General features: G+C 36.1%; 1 protein-coding gene and 1 long non-coding RNA gene across 6 annotated transcripts in view; one reads left to right on the forward strand and one right to left on the reverse strand.

Moving 5' to 3' along the window:
* Positions 1-249: 249 nt before the first annotated feature.
* On the forward strand, positions 250-2,489 carry LOC121101029. The gene is made up of 2 exons (XR_005832958.1): positions 250-364; positions 1,463-2,489. It is a non-coding gene; the product is annotated as an uncharacterized LOC121101029 (long non-coding RNA).
* The window catches only part of EHBP1 (EH domain binding protein 1), a 327,617-nt gene continuing 307,910 nt past the window's right edge, over positions 1,859-21,565 (reverse strand). For all 5 annotated transcript variants that reach the window (XM_040623431.1, XM_040623432.1, XM_040623430.1 and 2 more), the window contains 4 exons: positions 10,746-10,845; positions 9,553-9,626; positions 3,176-3,290; positions 1,859-2,955 (listed from right to left, as the gene is read on the reverse strand). In XM_040623431.1, coding sequence (XP_040479365.1) covers positions 2,865-2,955; positions 3,176-3,290; positions 9,553-9,626; positions 10,746-10,845 — 380 coding nt within the window. In that variant the 3' untranslated portion in view covers positions 1,859-2,864. The remainder of the gene's footprint in view (positions 2,956-3,175; positions 3,291-9,552; positions 9,627-10,745; positions 10,846-21,565) is intronic.

Consider the following 21,565-nt stretch of genomic DNA (forward strand, 5'->3'; position numbering starts at 1 on the left):
CCCCCCCCCCCCCCCGAGAGTATTTATCTAATCCCAAATTGCAGGCGCATTTTCTTAATGCTCAACCCATAAAACCCCGGGATTAAGAAAAGAAAGAGAGGGAGAGGGAGGAGTGTAGAGAGGAAGAGAGACTGAGATGAAAGTTTCTTATACGCGGCGTGGAGGACTGAGGCGGCCGTCGCTAGGCAAATGTCCAGGTGGGAGACGCTGGGCCAGAAGCCGCGACCGTTCCAGCAACGGCCGCAGGGCGGGGAGGAGGAAGTGGGGGCATCACCGAGAGAGAGCACGTCTACCCGGCTCCAGGCCCCCGGGCCGGGGAGGGGGGCGTGGGAGCTGGGCCCTGGGACCCGGATCCAGCACCCAGGTGACCTCGAGGCCGGGCCAGACTCTGGGGGACACTTGGGACAGGGGGAGGGGTTTGGCGTCGGGGTCGTGGGATCCTGGCCAGGGGCGGAAGTTCTACACCGGCCCGCGGGCTGTGCCCAAGCCAACTGGCTGCCAACGCTCCTCCTCCTCAGCGACCCCTGGGCCCACAGTTTCTTTTCCCGCAGCGCGGGCTTTCTGGTTCCGGGCCTCTCGGCATGCTGGGCTTGCGCCTGCGCTCGGCGGGCAGCCTCTGGGTACAACGCGAAGAAATCGGGACGCGGCGCCTTCGCTGCGGGCCTGACCCCACTAGTCCCGGGGGTCCGCGCTCCGCCGCCGCTGCGGGGCGTGCGGGCGCCACAGAGCAGCCCAAATGGAAACCCCGCGAGGCTCGGGACTGGGGCAGGAGGGACAGCAAGTGTGGGGCTAGGGAAGGTTTGTCACTTGACAGGTCGGGAGCGGCATGGGGAGCCGCCTCTCCGCGAAGCTCCTCGGGAGGGAGGGTTCCCCGAATCCAGCGTAAATGGGGTGGTGATGCTGGCCGCCCAAGCCCCAGGCAGCCTGGGGCTGGTGGTTTCGTCTGCCTGCTTCCCTGGGGTTACAGTCGGGGTGAGAGCTTCCCCCAGAGAGCGGCAGCCAGCTCCGCTCTCCTGCTTGAATAAAAAGGGCAAACCCTCAATTTCATTTAGTTCTGATAACTTTTCAGTAACTTCTTAAAATCCTTTTCATGAAGAAATCTACAGTAACAAGTTTTATCATTTTGAAAGACTGGCAGTTGAAGGCGGCTGCGTACTTTTCGAACGGAATTGATGTGTGTGTAGCTTTGTGTGTATATGTACATGTATGTATGTGTGTATGTTTATGTGTGATCTAGGCTAGCATATAAACGCTAGTGGACTGTTGTGTCTCTAAACTTGTTGAACGAGCTTTCTTTGTTTCGGACACCTCTGTAGAGGAGTAATGGCAACTACTATAAAATCGCCAATTTTTTTCCTGTAGCCTAGAACTTACTAGAAGTTCTCTTTCCTTCATCTCATACACACTCACCTGCATACATTTACCCTCCCAGCCAACAATAATCTTCTTCCTTTCACTTCAGCACCAACAGACTTGCGGGTTATCAGAAGTCATAATTTTTCCTCATGAGTGCAACATTAACAATTGAAAATAACGTCGAAAATTCATCAAGATATTAGCATTTTTTCAGTGCGGTGGAATCACAAATTTCCTCAAATCTTTAACAACAGAGATGACCATTTACAAAAGATGATAGTTACACTGCCTACGAAAATATGACTAACTGCTTTTCAGTTCACATTCGTGTGTCAGCAGGGCCCCTTTGGGACGGTATAAACTTACTCAGCTCCAAATACAGCCTAGTATCCTGCTCTGCATTCAAGAGGACCACTTTTTTTTCCCACATGAAAGGTCTTATGGATACAGGAACTTCTCAAACCAGTGTCAAGTTTTCATTGTAAGGAAGTAGGAGCAGTGGTTAAGGTAAGAAAGTTTCTGCTTTTATTGAAAATTTATATATGACTCAGTATTGTAATAAATAAACAGATAACCATTTTCACAAAAAAATGACAGTGCTATGCTAGAGAAGAAAATATTAATTGGGGGATTTACTCATAGTGGCAAGACAGACTTTTATCAATACAGAATAAATATTAACAGCATTCTTGAGCCAATGTTGAGACCCAACAAAATGTAGGAACCAAGCTAGATGTAATAAATAATTATCCAGAGAAAAAGATGGCGCATTCTCAGATGATAAGACCGTTTTTGTAAACTGATGCGTGTCAATTAGTCCCATCCTCACAGCTCACCTTCAAATCACAGGACTGTCTCAGGCTACATTAAAGGGCCATCCTCCAAGGAAAACAGAGGACAGGAACTCTATTATCGTTACAGTGAAATGCAAAACAACTGCAGAAAATCCCACTGGTAAATAGAACACAGTTTAATAAGTAGATTGAATATGATCTAACTATAAAATTTAGGTAACAGAGTCAAGTGTTACATATGGCAGGACTGGAAAAATCATTCATGATTTTTATCCCCCACTTACCCCCCTCCCACCATTATGCTATTAACAACAACAACAACAACAACAACAACAACAACAGCAACAACAAAAATGTTCCAAATTTTCCTCCCATCAAAAACTGAGGGAAAATAACCAGGGAAGGGTTTTCTTTTCTTTCTTCTTTGAGCACTCTCTTGAATACTCTCAATACCAATCACTCACAAGGAATCTGTGCAAATTTATTTCACATGATTTCAAGGAAATGATTAACTCACACACAAAAAAATAACCTTAAACAAAGCTCTTTTGGAGTTCTATTATCTGGAAAGGAGGGAGGGAAAGGGGTGGTGGTGGTGGTAAAGAAGTACAATCCAGCCCCCCAAAATGTTAGAAGTTTTACATCAACAACGAGTCTGACATTTTCTGGTCTGGGGACCCAAGATTAAAATGTTGGGAGATTATGGTCCGGCTGCTATTGAAGAACACATTTCTCTTCCTTCTTGGCCATCTTGCCTTTGTTTTGTTCCAGAGTTCGCTCCAAATGCTCATCTTCTTCTTCAGCCCTGGAAGTCAAACAGGAAACAAATTTATTTTTCTTCGTGGAGGGCAAAGCCGCGCACTCTCCTCTCACCTCGCAATCCGAGCCCCAGCGGGAATGAGACTCCTGGGGCCAGCGGGGGTCTGCCCCGGCCCACCCGAGACCTCTGGACTGAACTTTCCGAAAACTTCATGGCCCCTCGGTTGGCAGCAGAGACTCGACCCCCGACCCCACCGCCCACTCACTGCTTCTCCTGCGCGTCCAGGTCCCTGACGAGCGCATCGCGCTTGTTCACCAGGGCCACCAGCTCATCCAGCAGGAGTTGCTCGCGTCGCTTCTGGGCCTCGGTCTTCTGCCAGTCTGCAGAGGACGGCAGGCTCGTTACCCACCCGCAGAGCCTCGGCACACCCTCCCCCGCTTCCCGCCTTTTCCAATTTCCTTCTATCTCTCCGCAAACCACGTTAGAGAGCCACTAGATAGTGTTTTATGGGGAGTTTGGCCGTTGTGATGAGGATTTCACCCTAAAACCCAACTTCCTAAATCTGTCCCGCAGATGGAGATGGCTACTGCTGGGCTGGAACCTGCAAAAGAGACCAGGAGTGAGCGGGTGGCCAGCCGGAGGTGCGCACCTGATTTCGCCAAAGTTGGGGGAGGGAGAGTTGGAGGCCCAGAAAAGATCGGTCGGAAGGTTGGGGGGGGGGGAGTGGGCAAATGAGGGGGCGGGAAGCAGAGATAGGCGATAAAAATCACTCTGAAAACGCTAGAGAATCTGCTTGAGAACCTATCCTCCTCCCCCACCCCCATGCTCACCCCATACAGCCCATTCTTCGCTAATTTCCTCTTCGCTCTATTTTAGCAGTTGGATGTATCTCACACTGGGCGCCATATGCTTCACAATAACTTTAAAAGTAGTGAATCGGCTAATTAGCATTTTTCTTTGAAGTAAAAAATAAATTTGCTCTGCAATATTACACTGCAGCTCTCGATCGCATCACAGCCAGTTTTCTTTGGAGAGGTTTGCTGGGTGGTTTAAAATCAAAGCACTTCTGCAAAGGAAAAATTACATACTTCTTTTTGAAACCCCACGTTAAAGGTTGGAAAATCCGATGGGCAGTGCTCTTTCCATGCGTAGGGGCAGGTTTTTTGAAGGTTTTAGGACCCGATAATATATTTGCTAATCTTCGCTGGTCCGATAATTTCCTTAAGATGAGCAGCAGTTTCGTTTAATAAAAACAGGACCAAATCGAACATTTAAAGCACTTTTAAAACCAAAGCCAACTGCTCTCCGGCCAGACTGTAAGGGCTTGTAGCTGTCAATCAACCCCCAGTCTACCCCGCCTCCCTCATTAGGAAGGTAAACAATGAAAAGAAGAAGTAGATGATGAGGCAGATAGCAGAACAAATGAGGACCTAGAGGGAAACAGGACACCAGCTTTAAAAAAAAAAAAAAAAAAAAAACAGGGCCACTGACTCAAGCAGCCCCCTCCCCCAGCAAATGCACTTTCCAAAAAACAGAGAGGAGTGCAATCCTTTCGGGTTTCTCTCTTCTCTCTCCATTGCCCTGGGCAATCATGTTAAAACTCACATGGCTGGTGCTTATTCAGATAAACCTAACAATGCACACCGCTGGTTACCATGTGAATCTTCACAAACCACACAAGAATGTGCTGGTTCAAATCCCCCCGACCCCCTCCAAAGCAAAATTTATTCAAGACAGCAAACTGCTCAGCAGCTTTATGAAAGCAAATGGTGCTAGAGGGAATTCTATCTTGTATTTACAAATTAAAAATTAGATGCATCATCATGCAATAAAGGTTAGAATAGCAGCAATAAGCTAGAATGGTTTATTCATTTTTATCACTATTCCTTCCTGTATAAGCTCAAATACATACATACATATATATGAAATATGCCATGTATTAATTATCCACATTTGATACAAAAATCACACAAATAAATACATTAAAAAATTGGTCACATTACATTCTTATAAAAAAAGAAGTGAAATATTCTATAGCATGGGAAGGAGTAAGGAAACTATTACTATGGAAACTTTTTTTCTGAATATAAGAATTTAAAAAAATAACAAAACAGGAAAATTGAAGAAAAGCCATATCTATCACAATTTTGTTCTTTGGATTTAAATGCAACTGTGGTCAGGAACACTAGACAATTTTCTAATTTGGTTCTTGTTCTTAATCAGTCTTATTCTACACAGGAGCAAAATTAATAGACACTACAGTTGGAAGGATCTTTAAGGTCATCTAGTCTAATTTCAGGTAACTATTGTTCTAGGAATATTAACTCGGAGAAAAAGCTGCTAAATTTGTAAAAGATTTGTAACTAAATTTTACAATTATTAAGACTGCCAGTTTTGATGAATATTAATTTTTCCACTTTCAACCTCAAGAAATCATTCGGATTATAAGCTTTATAATTATTTACTTCCAAAACATTTTGATAAGAGATTCACAACTTGGAAATAAAGTTCCTCCACCATACACTTAAAAAATACAATTAAAGGGAAAATTATGAAATTTTCTAAAACCAAGAAAAAAATAAATGTTAACAACAGACATATAGTTTTCTTAATTAAACTGTTCTTTCTCTGTACTTGACCAGTCACTTTTAAGGCTTTAATTAATAATTAGAAATATCAAGATAAATAAGGCTTTAACAATATGGATGAGAGAAAACTTTTATTTTTTAACCCCTGAAGCATTGAATAATTTAAAAAACTTAACTTCTTCCTAGCTCAATACTGACATTTTCTGTAACTGTAACAAAAACATTTTTAAAGTTATGAATATTTAAGGTTATTTTCATCATTTTACAGTCAAATTTAACTGACATTAGAATTTAAAATGTTGCAGCATAAATTTAAAGGATTTTTGTATTAAATTTGTCATAGCTATATTAATATCGATCTACAAAATATCAGTCAATTGTAGAGGAAACAGCTATGTACAGTGAGTAGATTTTACACTAGCAAAACTCCTTTTACTTTGCAGTTGCTTTCTCATGGGAATAAATTTATACACATACACACATATTTGAATGCTGACTTGGGAAATTAAACTATTTTGATGATTTTTAAAAAATTAATGATACCTTTAAAATTGATCAAGATCCATATATATATGTTCGTGCCTAAATTAAAACAATTTTGAATCCCTTTTAGTACCTTCACCTAGATGTAATGTCATGTTTTAAAAACCTGCCTGTAAGTTTATGTGTTACCTGTTACGCATTTTAAGAAAGGATTACTCACCTATAACACCAGTCACAGCTAGCTAGATACACTGACTTTGACTTGAACAGACTACAATGTGGCTTCTGATTAATTTAAAGATTCCAGTGTACTTTTGCTACAAAAGCCATATCCTCTTGCAACAAATAGGATTAAGTTTTGATGCTGCATTTGAGCCAAAGTGTTGAAATAAAGAGATTCTGTTTATGTCCATCTGCACTGAGCTGTTTTGTTAATTTAAAAATCTCTTTTTTATATATAGGGCCAATTATTCATTCCCCGATTCAGTTTATTTGCTGAAGTTGATAATTACCTTGGAAAAAAGGCAAAAGAAATACCTATAAATACTTTGATAGAAAGGACCTAAAGTTCTTATAGTAAACCTTCAACCTTGCCACTATAAATAAGCCTGGCACTTTGATGAAAATTAACACTAGTTTTGTAAAGAGCACATTGGGGGATTGCAGTCAAGTCTTATCTTTAGTTCCAGTCAACTAGCAATCCTGAAAGAGTTTGCATCATCATCAGAGCAGGCCATTTGATAGGATTCTACTGCGGTACCTAATCAATCTATGGAAGACTGTGGCTGTGCTGTGTAACAAAGCTAAAATAGATTTACAAATGGGGTTTTAGGGGATAAGCTCCTCCACAGGATTACATATTGATTTTAAATATAAAAAGCTTATCATATAAACCATAACTACAAAAATAGTGAACCTATGCATAAATCCCTTTAGAAGAGCACCCACTTCAAACTCTAAGCCAAGAATAAATCAAGATGTACAAAATCCTAGAGAAGATCCATTTCTTGTGCAGAAAATGAACACACCACTTTCTAAAAGCCCACCCCAATGTGTGCAGAAATGAATTTATCTTTCCTGAGGAGGCATTAAATAATCTGGAACAAAAAAACTATAGGAAAAGTATCTAAAAGATGTTTGTTAGCTTAAGGGATCCTACAACTTAGCTCAGTAGAGTGAAACTCCTGCTATGAAAAACACCTCAAGGAAAAAAAAGGCAAAAAACAGGCCAAAGTGATTATGGATTTTCAGAAGAATGGATATATTGAATTTTCCCCCCCTCTCAAACCAAGCTGTTAATATTTCTTTCAGTGTGCTATGTGGCTATTAACATTCTGGGCTTTCTCCTGCTGAATGGTTTCAGGAGCAGATTTATTTGAAAAGATTTTAGTTTATTTATTATGAAAACCATCTTATGGCTACCTAGTAGAAGAGATGGGGACAAAAAAAGGAGTGAACCTTAAAACAAAGGGAAGCAAAACACCACCAACTAGTGTTGCCTATTCATGTGTTTTTCTGTGGGTTTTAATATTCCAAGAGGCTACTGAACTGCATGTGTGTACATTCTGAGGGCTGGCTCAGAGGACCCTGTGCTCACAGAACTGGTGATCAGGACAGTCGCTACCTGTCTAGGACAGCATGGCCCATGCACTGCCCAGGCTAGCGGGACAGCCCGCTTACTAAGAAAGTGACTTTGTCATCAACAGGGTACTTCTTTCTTCAAGTCTCTTCTTTCCCTCAATGAGCAACAGAAACTGGCATAATCACATATGGGACAATGATCTTAATTAAAAAGTAAAGCAAAACTGAACAGAACCTCAAAAAACTACGAATTGTATTAGAGGTGTTTGAAAAAGAAAAACACTTTTTCCCCTTCTTAAAAAATATGACTTTGTACTGATACGTACAAGAAGAACGCAGATAAAATGTCAATTATTAGCGATTACAGGTTTGGTATATAGGCATAGAACTACCCATAAAAATGAGATCTTTCCTATGTGTCATGGCCCTCCTTTTAAGATATTTGGTAATATAACTGGTCTGGGGACAGAAGCAATATCTGCCTTAAAAATCAACTGTACTGTATCAAGCTGTATTTTAGGGATAATTTAACATACTATACATGACAGAGTGTTTTTAACACTCTGTATTGAGTATAATGTATAATGAATCTATAAAGGATAAACTGTATAATGAGTCATACATTATACATACTATATATACATACATTTTATATCACACATACATATATATACTATATAAATAGTATTTGCTATACCCACTTTTCAACTATTCAGCTTTCCAATCTCTTTTAAAGACTACGCCATGACTACAAAAATCATATCATGAGGAAAAATACCACTTAGCATACCTGTGCATCTTATTTCAATTGCAAGTTTTACAGAACTTCTTAAATAATTTTGGCAAATTTTAGTTATTACCAATGTATAATTTGATTCATTTGGAGAGCCATTTGAAGGAAATTAGCTATCTGAAGCCTTTAAAATAAAGTAAATCTGATTTCTAAATGAGGATATATAAATGTTGTCAGTCATTTTTATCAAATGCGATTACAGATAAAAATGTTATTAAAAATAAAACTTTTATAATGTATAAGATTATATTTAGATAAACAGCATATATTTTATTAATCACAATATTAATTAAAATATTTAAAAAAATACAATTTCATTTGGCTTTCCCTTAGAAACTTAAATTTCTAGTTTCTTAACTAATTAGAATTGGCTTATTATGGATCAGGTACCTTATCAGGTAAAGAAGGAAATTACTATGGATAGTCAATGGGTTAAGAGGTCAATATAGAATAGGAAAATCAATTTGCATTGATTAGACAAAAGGTCCATTTTACAGAGCCCAAAGGATTAGTTTTTAAGTAGACATCTTTGAACTAAAAGGCAAAAGGAGAAGAGCATTCTTAAACACGTAAGAATTAAAAAAAAAAAATCATATATAGTAAATGCCATAGTGAAGCTAGCTGATGTTTACTGATATTATGAACCATGCTTAGGATTACTATATAATTCATATAAAAGCTTTATGAAAGGTATGAGAGTGTTTTATTTATCTCTTATGTCAATCTTTGCCTGAATATTCACTTAATAGGAATTGGAATCTTAAGAACTATAGTGGACTGCAGACATATTTCAGTGTTGACATCCATTAAAGATTAAGGTAAAATTTAGACTCTGATGTGAAAAATCAAAACGATAAATCTTTCCCCACCTCCCTCGTGGAAACAACCTTAAATTTCACACAGTAAAATGTAATTAAATCATTTAACTCCTTATATTTTCCATTATTACGGACATTTCAGCTTACTGACAAAGTTAAGACAATTTTGTGTTTAATAGCACACATAATGATTATCTATCTGAATAAGGGTTCTTAGGTTTTATGTGACTGTTGCTTTCTAACTCTAAGGCATTTATCTGTAATTCCTGTTGGTTCCTAGTCAGGCCACACCTAGTGAGACCAGAAGTGTATTACACTCTTTAAGTCTCTTTGACAGTTGACAGTTCACATACCTCACTCCATCATAGCCATTTCTTACCTTCGATGGCTAGCATTGCCCGCAATTCCCGATTCAGCAGCTCATACCGCCGTTCTAAATCATGCTCTTTTTCCCTAGGCAAGTTGCAAAAGTTCATCAATATGCTAATTACTAAATCATTAAACACTTAAAAAAACCTTTAGGTTACATTGATTTTAGGACTCATAACTGACTTTTCTCTTTAACTTTAAGCTACTCCAAACAAATGATACACAAACCTAAAATCTTCCTCAGGTTGAATATTTACTAGTGCTGTTATTTTTCTCCTTCAATTTTGAATTGCACAGAGGTATATTTTAATCTTTGGATAAGTAGTCTTATTCTCCAATGCTTCTCATATTAAGTGCCAGGTATAAGATTATTTCGTAAAATATTTTTCATAGCTCACAATAAACACTCTTTTGTCTGGAACGCCATGTAAAAAGAATACGAGAAACATGTAAGTACTACCAGTACAAATTTAATACAGAGACAATTAAAAATCCTGGAGGAGTTAAGTTTTGTGCTTCTTCATAACTCTTTTTATCAAATTCAGGCATGGCAGAAATGACAAAAATAGAGGTTTTCACTAAAATAAAACATGTAAGCCTGCTCCTTCCCACACTAGGTGGCATAATATAAGAATATTGCTAGTGAACAAAAAGAAACACGCATTAAGTCCTACAGTGAACTAAATGCTAAAGACCAAGAATGCTTACATTTGGTCTAGTCTCCATTTTACTGTACACAAAAGTGATCTTTTTATGACTGGAGGAATTACTCAAATTTAGGGTAACATCATCTGTAGAATACAAATGTACTTTTGTCCTTATTAAGAGTTATTTTCATTTTTAACTTAAAATGTGATGTTAAATAAACTTCAATTTTATTTCTTTTGTCCTCTAACCCTTAATATAATCCAAATCTCCTTTTTGTGCACAAGTACTTTATTTCTTAAATACAAAGTTTTTTTATATTCCTTGGCTTTCTATATAATAAACATTTTTCAGTATTTGTCACTATTTTAAAAAACTGTTCAGATGAGAAATGATTATATACTATTTTTAATTTTTATTTTTATATAAATTATACTGTAATCTCCAAGGAAAGAAAGATATTAAGCCTAATAAATATGAAGCCTCAAAGAAGGCAATGACAAAAAGCCTAAGATTCATCAGTGTTGTAGGAAAAACAAGCATAGTCATGGTACTTACAGGAGAGAAAGCTGGTTCATTCTCCTTATTAGGGCATTTTTCTTATTAACCAACATAAACCATTCCTGCATCATAGCTTCTTCTTCTTCTGTGTTCCTTCCTGTAATTCAGCAAATTATTTATCATATGACATTTTACAAGCCAAATAATAGTTTAGCATAAGTATTTTTTTCAGCATGAAATATATTTTAGCTACCCCAATAGTACAAATTAAACTGTTTATAATAACATAATATTTAAGCCCGGGTCTGAAAAAAGAAATTAACATCTAAAAATTCATAAGCCAATCTTCTAAAGCTGGTATTATTTAGCATGTATATTTCAGTCCCCCTGAACATATCTACAGATCAGACTAACATTAAGTACAGTTAAAAAAAAAAAAAAAAAAGAAGTGTTCCAACTTTTAAATCCTCCCCAGAGGCTGATTTGTTATTATGTTTCAATGAGGAACTCATGGTGCTGACAGACATACAGTCATGATTAAAAAAAACCAAAAAACATAAAAAAATCATTATGAGAATTATAAGACTAGCAGGAAGATCAGAGAAGTCCAGAGATTTCGTGAAAGCTTCCACTTGTAACAACTTGCTTTTTTTCTTATTTTCCTTCCCAAAAGTAAACTAAAGATATATGTTCTATATATACCATTCTGGAACTCATCATCTCTAATATGGCAAACACATGCAAATTATTTTAAATATATTATAAATGACCAGGCTACAAAATATGCCTATAGCTATCTGTGAAAAGACACATTATAATGAAAATAATAATGTTCAGTAAATCACAAAACGTTTCAGCAGAAAGATCTAAAATTTAGATTTACTGATTGCACATTGAAAATTCACTTTCCAACATCTATACCACTCCCCACCAAAGGCCAGTATATCAAGGGTTATAATGTATAGTATATATTTATTATTGTTCCTGTAGAAGTAGGCCACAATCACACTCAAGAAAAATATTAATTCCTTACCTTCTTCCCACCTCTCCATTCAAATCGTACCTAGTCAAATTTATAATTCTTTGACTTTCTTTTTTTCTGAATTTCACCCATGGTTGGTTTATTGTTTTGCTAGGCCATTAGTTAATACTTCAGTCCTACTTCTGTACAGATGCATAGGGCTAACTTAAATATCTAATAAAAAATAAAATATTCTAGTTTCATTTTCTTTTTAAGCAGATATTTTCCTTTAACTTTCAAACACACAACCAGCCCATTTTAAAAACTCAGACAATAGATACCTAAAAAAAGTGAAAAGCCAAGTCTTTCACCAACCCCTCCCTCTCCAATTCCCCTCTCCATCTCTTTTCTCCAGAAGTAACTACTTCTACAGTTTAGCATATCTCCTTCCAGACCACACAGATTACTATGTGTATCAAACACATGCATATATCTTATCTATAGACACATACAGGTTTCTTTTCTTTAGCATAAGTGAGATCACATTATATATTGCCCTCTGATTTGCTTTTGTTATGCTGTTCAAAGATATACCTCATTCTTTTTAATAATTGCATAAATTATGGATGTGCCATAATATATTTAACTATTTCCACATTAACAGAAATCTGAAGAAATTTTTAGAATGGAAATAGAATATAAAGAGCTGATGATCTGTGTGCAAAAGATTAAATATGTACTTCAGAGCATCCCTGTAAAATATATAATCTGTTGTTCATCGTTAGGGAGAATAGTGAGGATATGTGCCTTCATTAAATGCTATTAAAACTTTATGGTATGAAGCAGACGTAGGATAGATCTTTTTGGAGTATGAACAAAAGTCTTTATTGTTTTACAGTATTTTTAATCTCTCTTTTAGGGTAGCTGGTTTTGTATTCACTTTGGACCATGTGATGTCTTGACACTGGTCATGTGATACAGGCTGTGATACAGGCTGCGATACGCACAAATCCCTGGGTAGCAACAAAAGAAGAAAGAGTAGAAAGAAAAAGCTGAGAAAAAGCTTGCAATTTGGAAAAAGGCCAATTGTACCCTGGTGAAGGCCTTTGTGATCAGTGAAATGACACATGTGTGCAATATTAATAGGTGCAGTTTTTATGATATTTTATTTTCTGATTAAAGACTTAGTTCTTGTTGTGTTCATAACATAAGTGGCTGCTAAAAATATAGACATATTAAAACTTCATTTTGAGCTTAACTTAACCTGTAATTGAGGCTTTCAGCAATACTAGAAGCAACTAGCCTACTCTTAAATTAGCATCATTTTCTTCAATGGAAGACTGCTTCTTTGAGAATAACAATATTGATATGGTACTGTGTTATTTTCAGTTTAACTCATGCCTACGATTTCTAGGTAAGAATAAAAGATCCCCCTCCCCTAATTGTTAGGAAATGACTAATAATACAAGAGTCTCATGTTTCAAAAGGAAATAAGCCTAACAATAACAAATATTTAAAGACACATTACACTCTGCTACACAGATTATATAAATTAACTGAAAAAACATATTTGAGGTTAAATCAATTCTGTATCACTAACTCCTTATCTGAGATAGTATACAATGATGGAAATCTATACTTAGCCTAGTAATAAAAAAATTAAATTTTCTTCTAATACATCATTACACTATTGTTTTTCGGGATTTAAAATTTTTTAAATTTAAAAAGCTTTTAAAAGCCAGTAAGTTGAACCATTACAAATTAATCCTGACTTTAATAACTGGTTAAAGACCCCTTTAGCTTTATAAGTAACAAAAAATATTAAAGCCTGTGATCACAGTGAGCTTTTCTCATTTCTCCTCTAACCATTTGTTATTTAATCCAATACTAGTAATCCAATTTGTCCATCAGACTTTTAAAGGGCAGAATGCAACTTCCTCAGCTTAGACACTTTTCAAAGTACAATATATTTTTCAAATGAATGCTGGATGTTTCATTTTTCCCAACTGTTCCTAGCTCTAATGCATGAGGAAAAAAAGAACAAGATGAACATTGTTCATACTGATTAAGTAAGAGCTCATTAAAGAGCTGTCAGTGCGGTACTTTGAATATGCATGAAGCATATAATCAGATCTAGTACCGTCACTAGAGGAGAATACGGTAAGTACAAAGGATTGATTTAATTACTTAGAGTGGGCTGTGGTGGTAAAGCAGTCTTGTTAGTGCAAAAAGAAAAAGAGGTTGTATTCTGGCACTGTTAGAAAAAAGGCAGTTTTAGCTTCTGCCACAATACATAATCTCAGAATAAAGCACTTTACACTGTAGCTTAAAATGAAGACTGTCATTATTTTATAAAATGGCCATAAATCATTTTATCTTGTTTAACCTTACCTGGTTAACTACTTGTCTTTCAAAATTATGTTTAATTTGTAATTACAACTACATTTTTGTCACCTTAGAGTGGAATACAGATATTAAAAAAAAAAAATCTCAATCTTCTTTTTCAGTTTCATGAGCTGAAAAATTCAGGACATATACAATTGAAGACCACTGTGAAATAACAAATGACAAAATACTACAGGTCACTATACAATTACTAAAATGTAAAAACATGTCTGGGTTGTTTACTGTATTTCAAAACACAGTGCCTCATGTAAATATACTACAAATAACATCACATTAACATTTTAAAGTATTGACTAATTAATATAATCTCTGGCAATATTTTTCCTACTTTTTTTCCCCTCAAAGACTTCTGTTTTTTTATTTTGTCTCTAGGAATGTAACATCTTTTCTGACATCACAATCTCTTAACATCAGTTTTTCCTTTTAACCAATTACTACACAGCTGGGATATGATTTGTAAAAATTATTAAATGATCAAGAATAATGATAACGGCAGGAAAAGTAACTGTAAATATGACTTCAAATCACTCTCCCTATGAAAACAGTTCACAAAAATCACTTAACAGAAAGCAGTGTAATACATAGCACTACATACAGTATAAATACTTAATAAACGCAGGTTGACTATAGCAACCGTTTTTATATTTCATCTCCTCCAAAAAAATGATTTAAATTTAGTTAAGATTTAATTTCTTTCAAGAACTCATTCATTCACCCAGGAATATGTATGTAGTTTTCATTTATTTTTTCAGAAGCAGTATTTTCAATGTAAATTTTTAAATGAATAAAAGAAAAGTGACGTCAAAAACCTAAAATTATGAATGATATATTCAAAAATTTTCTACTAATTTACCTTTCCTAATTAATCTTTCACCATAAACTTATTATCTATTCAGAAAGATATTTTTTAGACAGTGAATTCTTATATAAATACAAAATAAGGAACAATACAATTTTAGCCAAACAGAAGATTAATTCAGTGGGAAAGAATGAAAATGCGAAGATGTAGGCTGCTGTTGTACATATAAACAAGTTCAAGATTTGCTACCATGAAAATATTAAAGAATGCTGAAATCTTGCCGTAGCCCCATAGTGGAGATGGCTGACTAGTGATCACATATGGCCCTTAAAGGACACACATAACAAAGCCAAACCAAACATAAAAACAAAAAAGTTGCCATTACAATTTGTCCTGATGGTATGATAATACCAATATGACGACCTTTGAAAGACACAATATATTACAATAGAGAGACACACAAAGGCGTCCAACTAGCTGGTACTGGAGAAACACATTCTAACAACAAAGGAAGTGAAATCCAGTAGATCTGTATAATGGACGACAAAGATGAATTTACTGTAATTGTGCAGAGTCATGGACACATGAGCTCCTAAAGCCAATATTACTGCAGCACTCCAGTGCGTCGGTTTTAGAAAGTATTTTAAACTTAGGAAATAGAGCTTTATTATGAAAAGAACTTTTACTATATAAGCAAATAGCTGATAAATGTTTCTACCCCAAGAATATCCTCAAACAGCAATCAACATAAATGAAGAATCTCATAATCTTTATTGATGTTTTCAGCAGCAATTGTCTTAAAGCTATTTGCTTAACATGATATATTTGTTATAGTATTAAGAATACAAACTTTGAGGAAAATCCTGTCCCCTTTGTTCCAGTAAAATAAAAACTAACACACTCTCTCAAACATACCTTTTATTTACCCATTTGGTAAAAAAGATTCAGGGCAACATTTCTCTACAGATAACTTCTGATAGACTTCTAGCATGTACGTCTTACAGGAAGAGGTATAGACTACTTCACCAAAGTTCTTCCTCCATAAACTTATACATAAAAAGAAGCTATTTCTGAAGGTTGGAAATTAACAGCAGTCTTCTTGCACCAACTCCTTAATAGAGTCTGGGTAGCCTTTTTTCTGCCAAAGGTCAGTGTTAGATTTCCCAAAGGTAAACTTGGCACAAACTTAAAATAGCAAAAAATAAAAATAAATTTAAAAGCATTGAAGGTGTTATCATGGGAAAAATTATAACTGAAAAAATTCTTTATATTTACTTACAGTTTAGTATTTTCGTTAAGTTACATATGGGATGGATTTGCACCTATTAACTTTTCAGTGCTAAGAGCATGTAAAGGTATTAATATGATCCACATTTCAAGTAATACATGATTATCTTGACTACCTACAAATAGGCACTTGACTAAAGTTAAAATGCTCAGAATATAACTCTAAAACTGTATTTACTTTTTTAAGGTATATTTAACATATTTTCTAAAATAACATAAAATACAGTGAGTCACTTTTATAGGCAACATTGAACCAAACAGACTATTGTCTGTGAATCAATTAGGCATCCTGTAATAAGGGGAAAACTTGAATTGTGAGCCATGCTTACAGATGGATAGCTTCCCCTGCCAGTTCTCCCCTCTCTTGAAGCCCCTTTTGTTTGGGCTGCACCTGGCGAACTCCTCTGTATTCCCCCACCCCCCCATCCTAGGGCCTTCTCACAGTCATGTCATGGAAATGACTTAAAGAGGGGCTCCAGAAGTGACAGAGACATTAATGTTAAAGACAAACATTAAGAGTTGAATAAAATTATTTCTTGAAAAGTAGGAGTGGACAGAAGCAATTATTTCTAGATTAATGGGTTTTAAGATGTGATTTTAAATATGTATGTTTATGCAGCTAAATTAAATTATTATAAAAGATATTTCTAACCTTTTATATACTTAAGTAAGTCAAGATTTCTGGGGGGGGGATCTTCTCATTGGGAGAATAGAGGTCTACCTTTTTTTAAAGGTCATTTGAGCACAAGTGTTGTTTTTTTTTTTATAGGGTGGTCTGGGAACCCAATTCACAATTTAAGTATTTTATGGAAATATTCATAAATATATGGAAATGACTCATATATTAACTTCAGAATAAAGACTTCCAGTAAATTAAGTACCACCTTTATGAATGTGTTTACTTGTATTAATTCTGGGGAACTTCAGTGGATAAGACTGTAAATTCTGGTAAGGCTAAGCATAACATATAATTGTACTGTCTATAGTTTCTGTGGCTGATTAGAACCATCATCTTGAATATGATGCAAATAGGATGAACATTGAATCTGCATCCAAAATGCATTCTTCCAGTTTGGCTAAAAAAAAAAAAAGAAAAAAAAAAGACGGAGCTCCTTGATCTTAGACTAATTAACTTCTCTGAGCCTTAGTTTCCGTTTCTATAAGGGTAATCATATTGCTCACTTCATATGGTTGTTAGAGGAATTAAGTGAAAAAAATCTATGTACAGTTCTTAGCACAGTACCTGAGACTAAAAATGCTAGTTATGATGATGATAATGAAGAGGGTGATGGTGGTATATGCAGCACTGTGGAGATACAAAGATGACCAAGATGGCTTCTCTCCTCAAGGGGGCTCCTGGTCCAATGTGGAGAAACACATAATCAGGAATAACTAGAGTGAGGGTCAATTTCTAAACAACTCCACAGACACAAATTATATTTTAAATCCTTGTTAATCATAACAAATTATACAGTTAGTATCGTTAGTATGTCTTTGGTCATAAGCAGGATAGGTGAAAAATGTAGGTGAATCAGTACAGACTAATTTCTGCAGCTGGAAAAACAAAGTCAATGCTCTACCGGGTCAGCAGTGTCACTACTGCATACGAAAGACAGGCGTAATGATGGCGCAACAATGTGGCTGTGCTCCAGGTAATGAGAGGCTAGGTATTTGCAGGGTGTTAGAAGATTTAAAAATAAAGATCACAGAGTATTGTTTAATATCAAAAACTAAAGAAGGTAAATTTTAAGATAGAAAATTATGGACTACTAGAACACATTTAAAAGTTAAAGAAAAAAATGACAATGACAAATTGAAGTAAAAGTGGATATAATTTTAAGAAAACAAAGTCCCCAACAAGAAAAACTAAATATTTTTATAGTAAAAACCTTCACTGAGAAAGTAAGTTTTCATCATTTTTACAGAAAGAGATTTTGATATTAAAAGCAGAGCATCTTTAAAATCAGCTTATAAAATTGGCAATGCAGATGAAATAGCTGATTTACTAAATGCCAGGTGAGAATGAGATTAGATTCTGTTCAGAATGTGGAAAATTAAATATGTATCATTTTTAAAATATAGAAAGACAAACCAGGTATATATGCTCTAGATAGGCTTCTTTCTAATAAAGAGTTTCTCCAAAGTTGTATTACAGTCAGTCAGCTACTCTTTTAGGTAACCCCCTCTTGTGTTGATTAAAGTGTTTAAATGTCCTTTAAAAATCATACCCACACTATGTCCCATGCCTTCAGTTTCCAATAAGGGATGAGTTCAACCCCCAACCTCCAATGCACTACCAGCACAGTAACTTCCTTTTCCACTCTATACCTTCTTTAATTTTGCTTGGGTTCAGATAACCAAATACACTGGGCTATATCCTTCCTTAGGTACTTCTTAAAAGTCTTTATTCGATGAGGGACAGTAGAAGAAATTTAACCTAACCCCTTCTAGCCTGTGGCCATATTCAGTCTCAAAACACAGAAGCCTGATCAAAACAGGACACTGCAGAACCATCTCCAGCAGCACTCTAACCTGCACAGAGCTTCAAAAATTACACAACACTTTGAATCAAAAAGCAATAAATGCTGTTTTTCTAGACTAGACCAGGTGACTAGTATGAATTTCACTAATATATCAACTCATCCAATGCCCCTTAATCTTCTCAGTGGAGCCGTTCTCTTCATCATGGCACACAAGAGACATTCATGATGGACTTGTATCCACAGTGTTGTTCCTGAACCCCCAGGAACAACAATGTCTCACAGAAGCCACTCCATATAGTATCTCTCTTTCATCAGATCAGTGACAACCAGTAACTTTCTCATAGGCTGGAAATAATAATGATAATTATGATGATGATAATAGCATCAAATATTTAATGAGGCTGTATAACTTAGAGCTAACTAGTGGTAGAACTAGACCTTAAGTCCAAGCAGTCTGTCTTGTAAACCATCACTCTCAGCCACCCCACCTGACACTCACAGAGTAACCAGTCTTACAAGAACAGGCCCTTTATTTAGAATTCAGGCCAACCTTGACAAAGCCTTCTGAATGGCTCTGATAAGCAAAATGGCACAAACAAAACAAAACAAAGCAAAAAGCAAACCTTTAAATCTCCAATAAACAAACAAACAAAAACTATTCTGTTTCTTAGTTCATTCATTAGTAGTGGGGATTTTGTTTGCTCTTCCAATGTAGGTCACTGGGACTTAATGATCTCAGAGCACTACATCAGAGGATGTCAAGGCGAATCAGCCTTTCTTCCTATGCACATATATTCTATGATCCTTGAATTACAGGTCAGTGTATGATGTCTTCTAGAAACATGATTTCAGGGATAGACCTATTCACTTCTTGGCCAACTATAAACCACTCCGATTCCATTTGAGCATTTGAAGCATCCTTCAGTGAAAATGGCCAAACAAGAATGCCCTTGCCTAGCACAGGATTATCAGGATGTATTCAAGTTCCAACTCTGCTCTTAAAGAGCTACAGGACCTTGGATAAATTACTTAATCTCCCTATGCTTCGGTTTCCTCATTTGTAAAAATGGAAATAATAGTACTACTTCAGCAGGGATTCTGTGAAGATTAAGTGAGTTAATATATGTAAAACACCCAGAATAGTGCCTGGCATGTAACATTATTTAATCAATGTAATAATGGTTGCTACTGTTATATTGCTATTGCTGTATTCTCTCTCTCTCTCCTCACTATCTCTCTCTCCACACACACACATACAGTAAAGAGCCACATTCTTTATTTAAGCTTCAGGGTCCTCTCTGACTATCTGATCCCTGGGATTATTGCTGGAGCAAGGAATGGTGATTTCTCCTGGCAGAGTCTCACAGTTTTTTTGACTGCCTATGCAAACACCAGAAAGGCCTACCCACAGAAGTAAACACATTGGGCAATTTGGTGCAAATCTTGAGATGTTAGCTACATTGAGCAAGAAATTTCTGGCTTTACATATCCATTTCACTGGACAAGTCATCCTACCATCATTTTAAGTTTTTCATTCCCCTCAAGTATGGAAGCCCGTCGACTTACTTATTACCCATTTTTCTTTTCTTAAAGGATCAATACAAATGCAAACCCAATATGAGACATTCCCTTTCCCAAGGTTACACATGTTCTGTTAAGTCTATTCCAAAGGTTCCCTTGCTAATAATAGTATCTTCAGTCAGAAATTCAGAGAAGATAAAAATCTAGCGTGTAACTCCCAGAATCTCTGGAATTTCCAAAGATGATTTTCAGATTTTTCCTCAACTTAATCCCCAACATATGTTTAATTCTCCTTTTTATCATGACAGAAATGTTCAGATACCCCTTAGACTGAAGAACATCATGCTATCCCAGTAGTCCTGCTCAGGTTCTTGCATAAGTCTTATGGGCCAATCTCCAGCAGTTAACTATATGTCCTTCTATTGTGTTATATGCCCTCTCCCTTTCTCTCCAAAGCTGTAACTTATTTAAAAAGGGTTAGAGCAATCACATCTAACACACTTCACCTACCCAAAGTCATGGTCAACTCCAAGTCTGTTTAGTCCTCACAGTGTTTGTGTTAATATTATACATTCAGAATTTAGCAAAATAGCTACCTAGTCAACATTGACAATTTTGCAACTTTCAGTATAACTTAACCTTTTACTTAGATTCAAAATAAGCACTTGAACTAAAACAAGTGGTATTAAAAGTTTGAAATTTTAGTTACCCCTAATTTTATTGTCATGAGAAATTAAAATATTTGACTACTTTAATAATTTAGTTCTGTGGAAAGTGATTTATACATAATAGAAAACTACTGCTATTGTTTAAAGCATTGCAATGCATAATAAACTCATTTTTTAAATTAAAAATTATTTTTTAACTTTCCTTACAGAGGTAGATCCTTCAAAAGCACAACAGATAGAGCTATGACCAGGTCCATCAAGTTTCAGATCAGAAGTGTCTCTTGAGGAGAACATGCTGGTGGGGAAGAAATGTTGGTACTTTACACAATTCCTAGCTTTGGCCACCAAGTGGTGCTATTAATTCAGAGTGAGCTGGCATTGGGGGAGTGGGGTTGGGTGGTTTTGGGGTGGCTAAAATATATAAATAGTCAATAAATGCAGAAAACACTCACAAGTTGGAAGTTCATAACTCATTGTACTGTGAATTTACATATCCTCTCCCACTCAATGTCACCAGTATAAAAACAGAAGAGAAAACTAATTCATATACTCTTATTTTGATGGTAAAGTCCACTGTACTTCCTCAGGAAAAGAGCTACATATGTATTTGTACCAAACTTTATCCTTTCAGGCTATGCAGTTATAAAAATAATCCCACAATTTTGATTAATTTTCTTCCTACAACATTCATCCAAATTACCCAATTAAAACAAATACACAAAAAAACCTTTACATAAAAACTGATCAGCAAT

This window comes from Ursus maritimus, unplaced genomic scaffold (assembly GCF_017311325.1).
Source record: "Ursus maritimus isolate PB19 unplaced genomic scaffold, ASM1731132v1 scaffold_6, whole genome shotgun sequence".
Classification (NCBI taxonomy): Eukaryota; Metazoa; Chordata; class Mammalia; order Carnivora; family Ursidae; genus Ursus; species Ursus maritimus.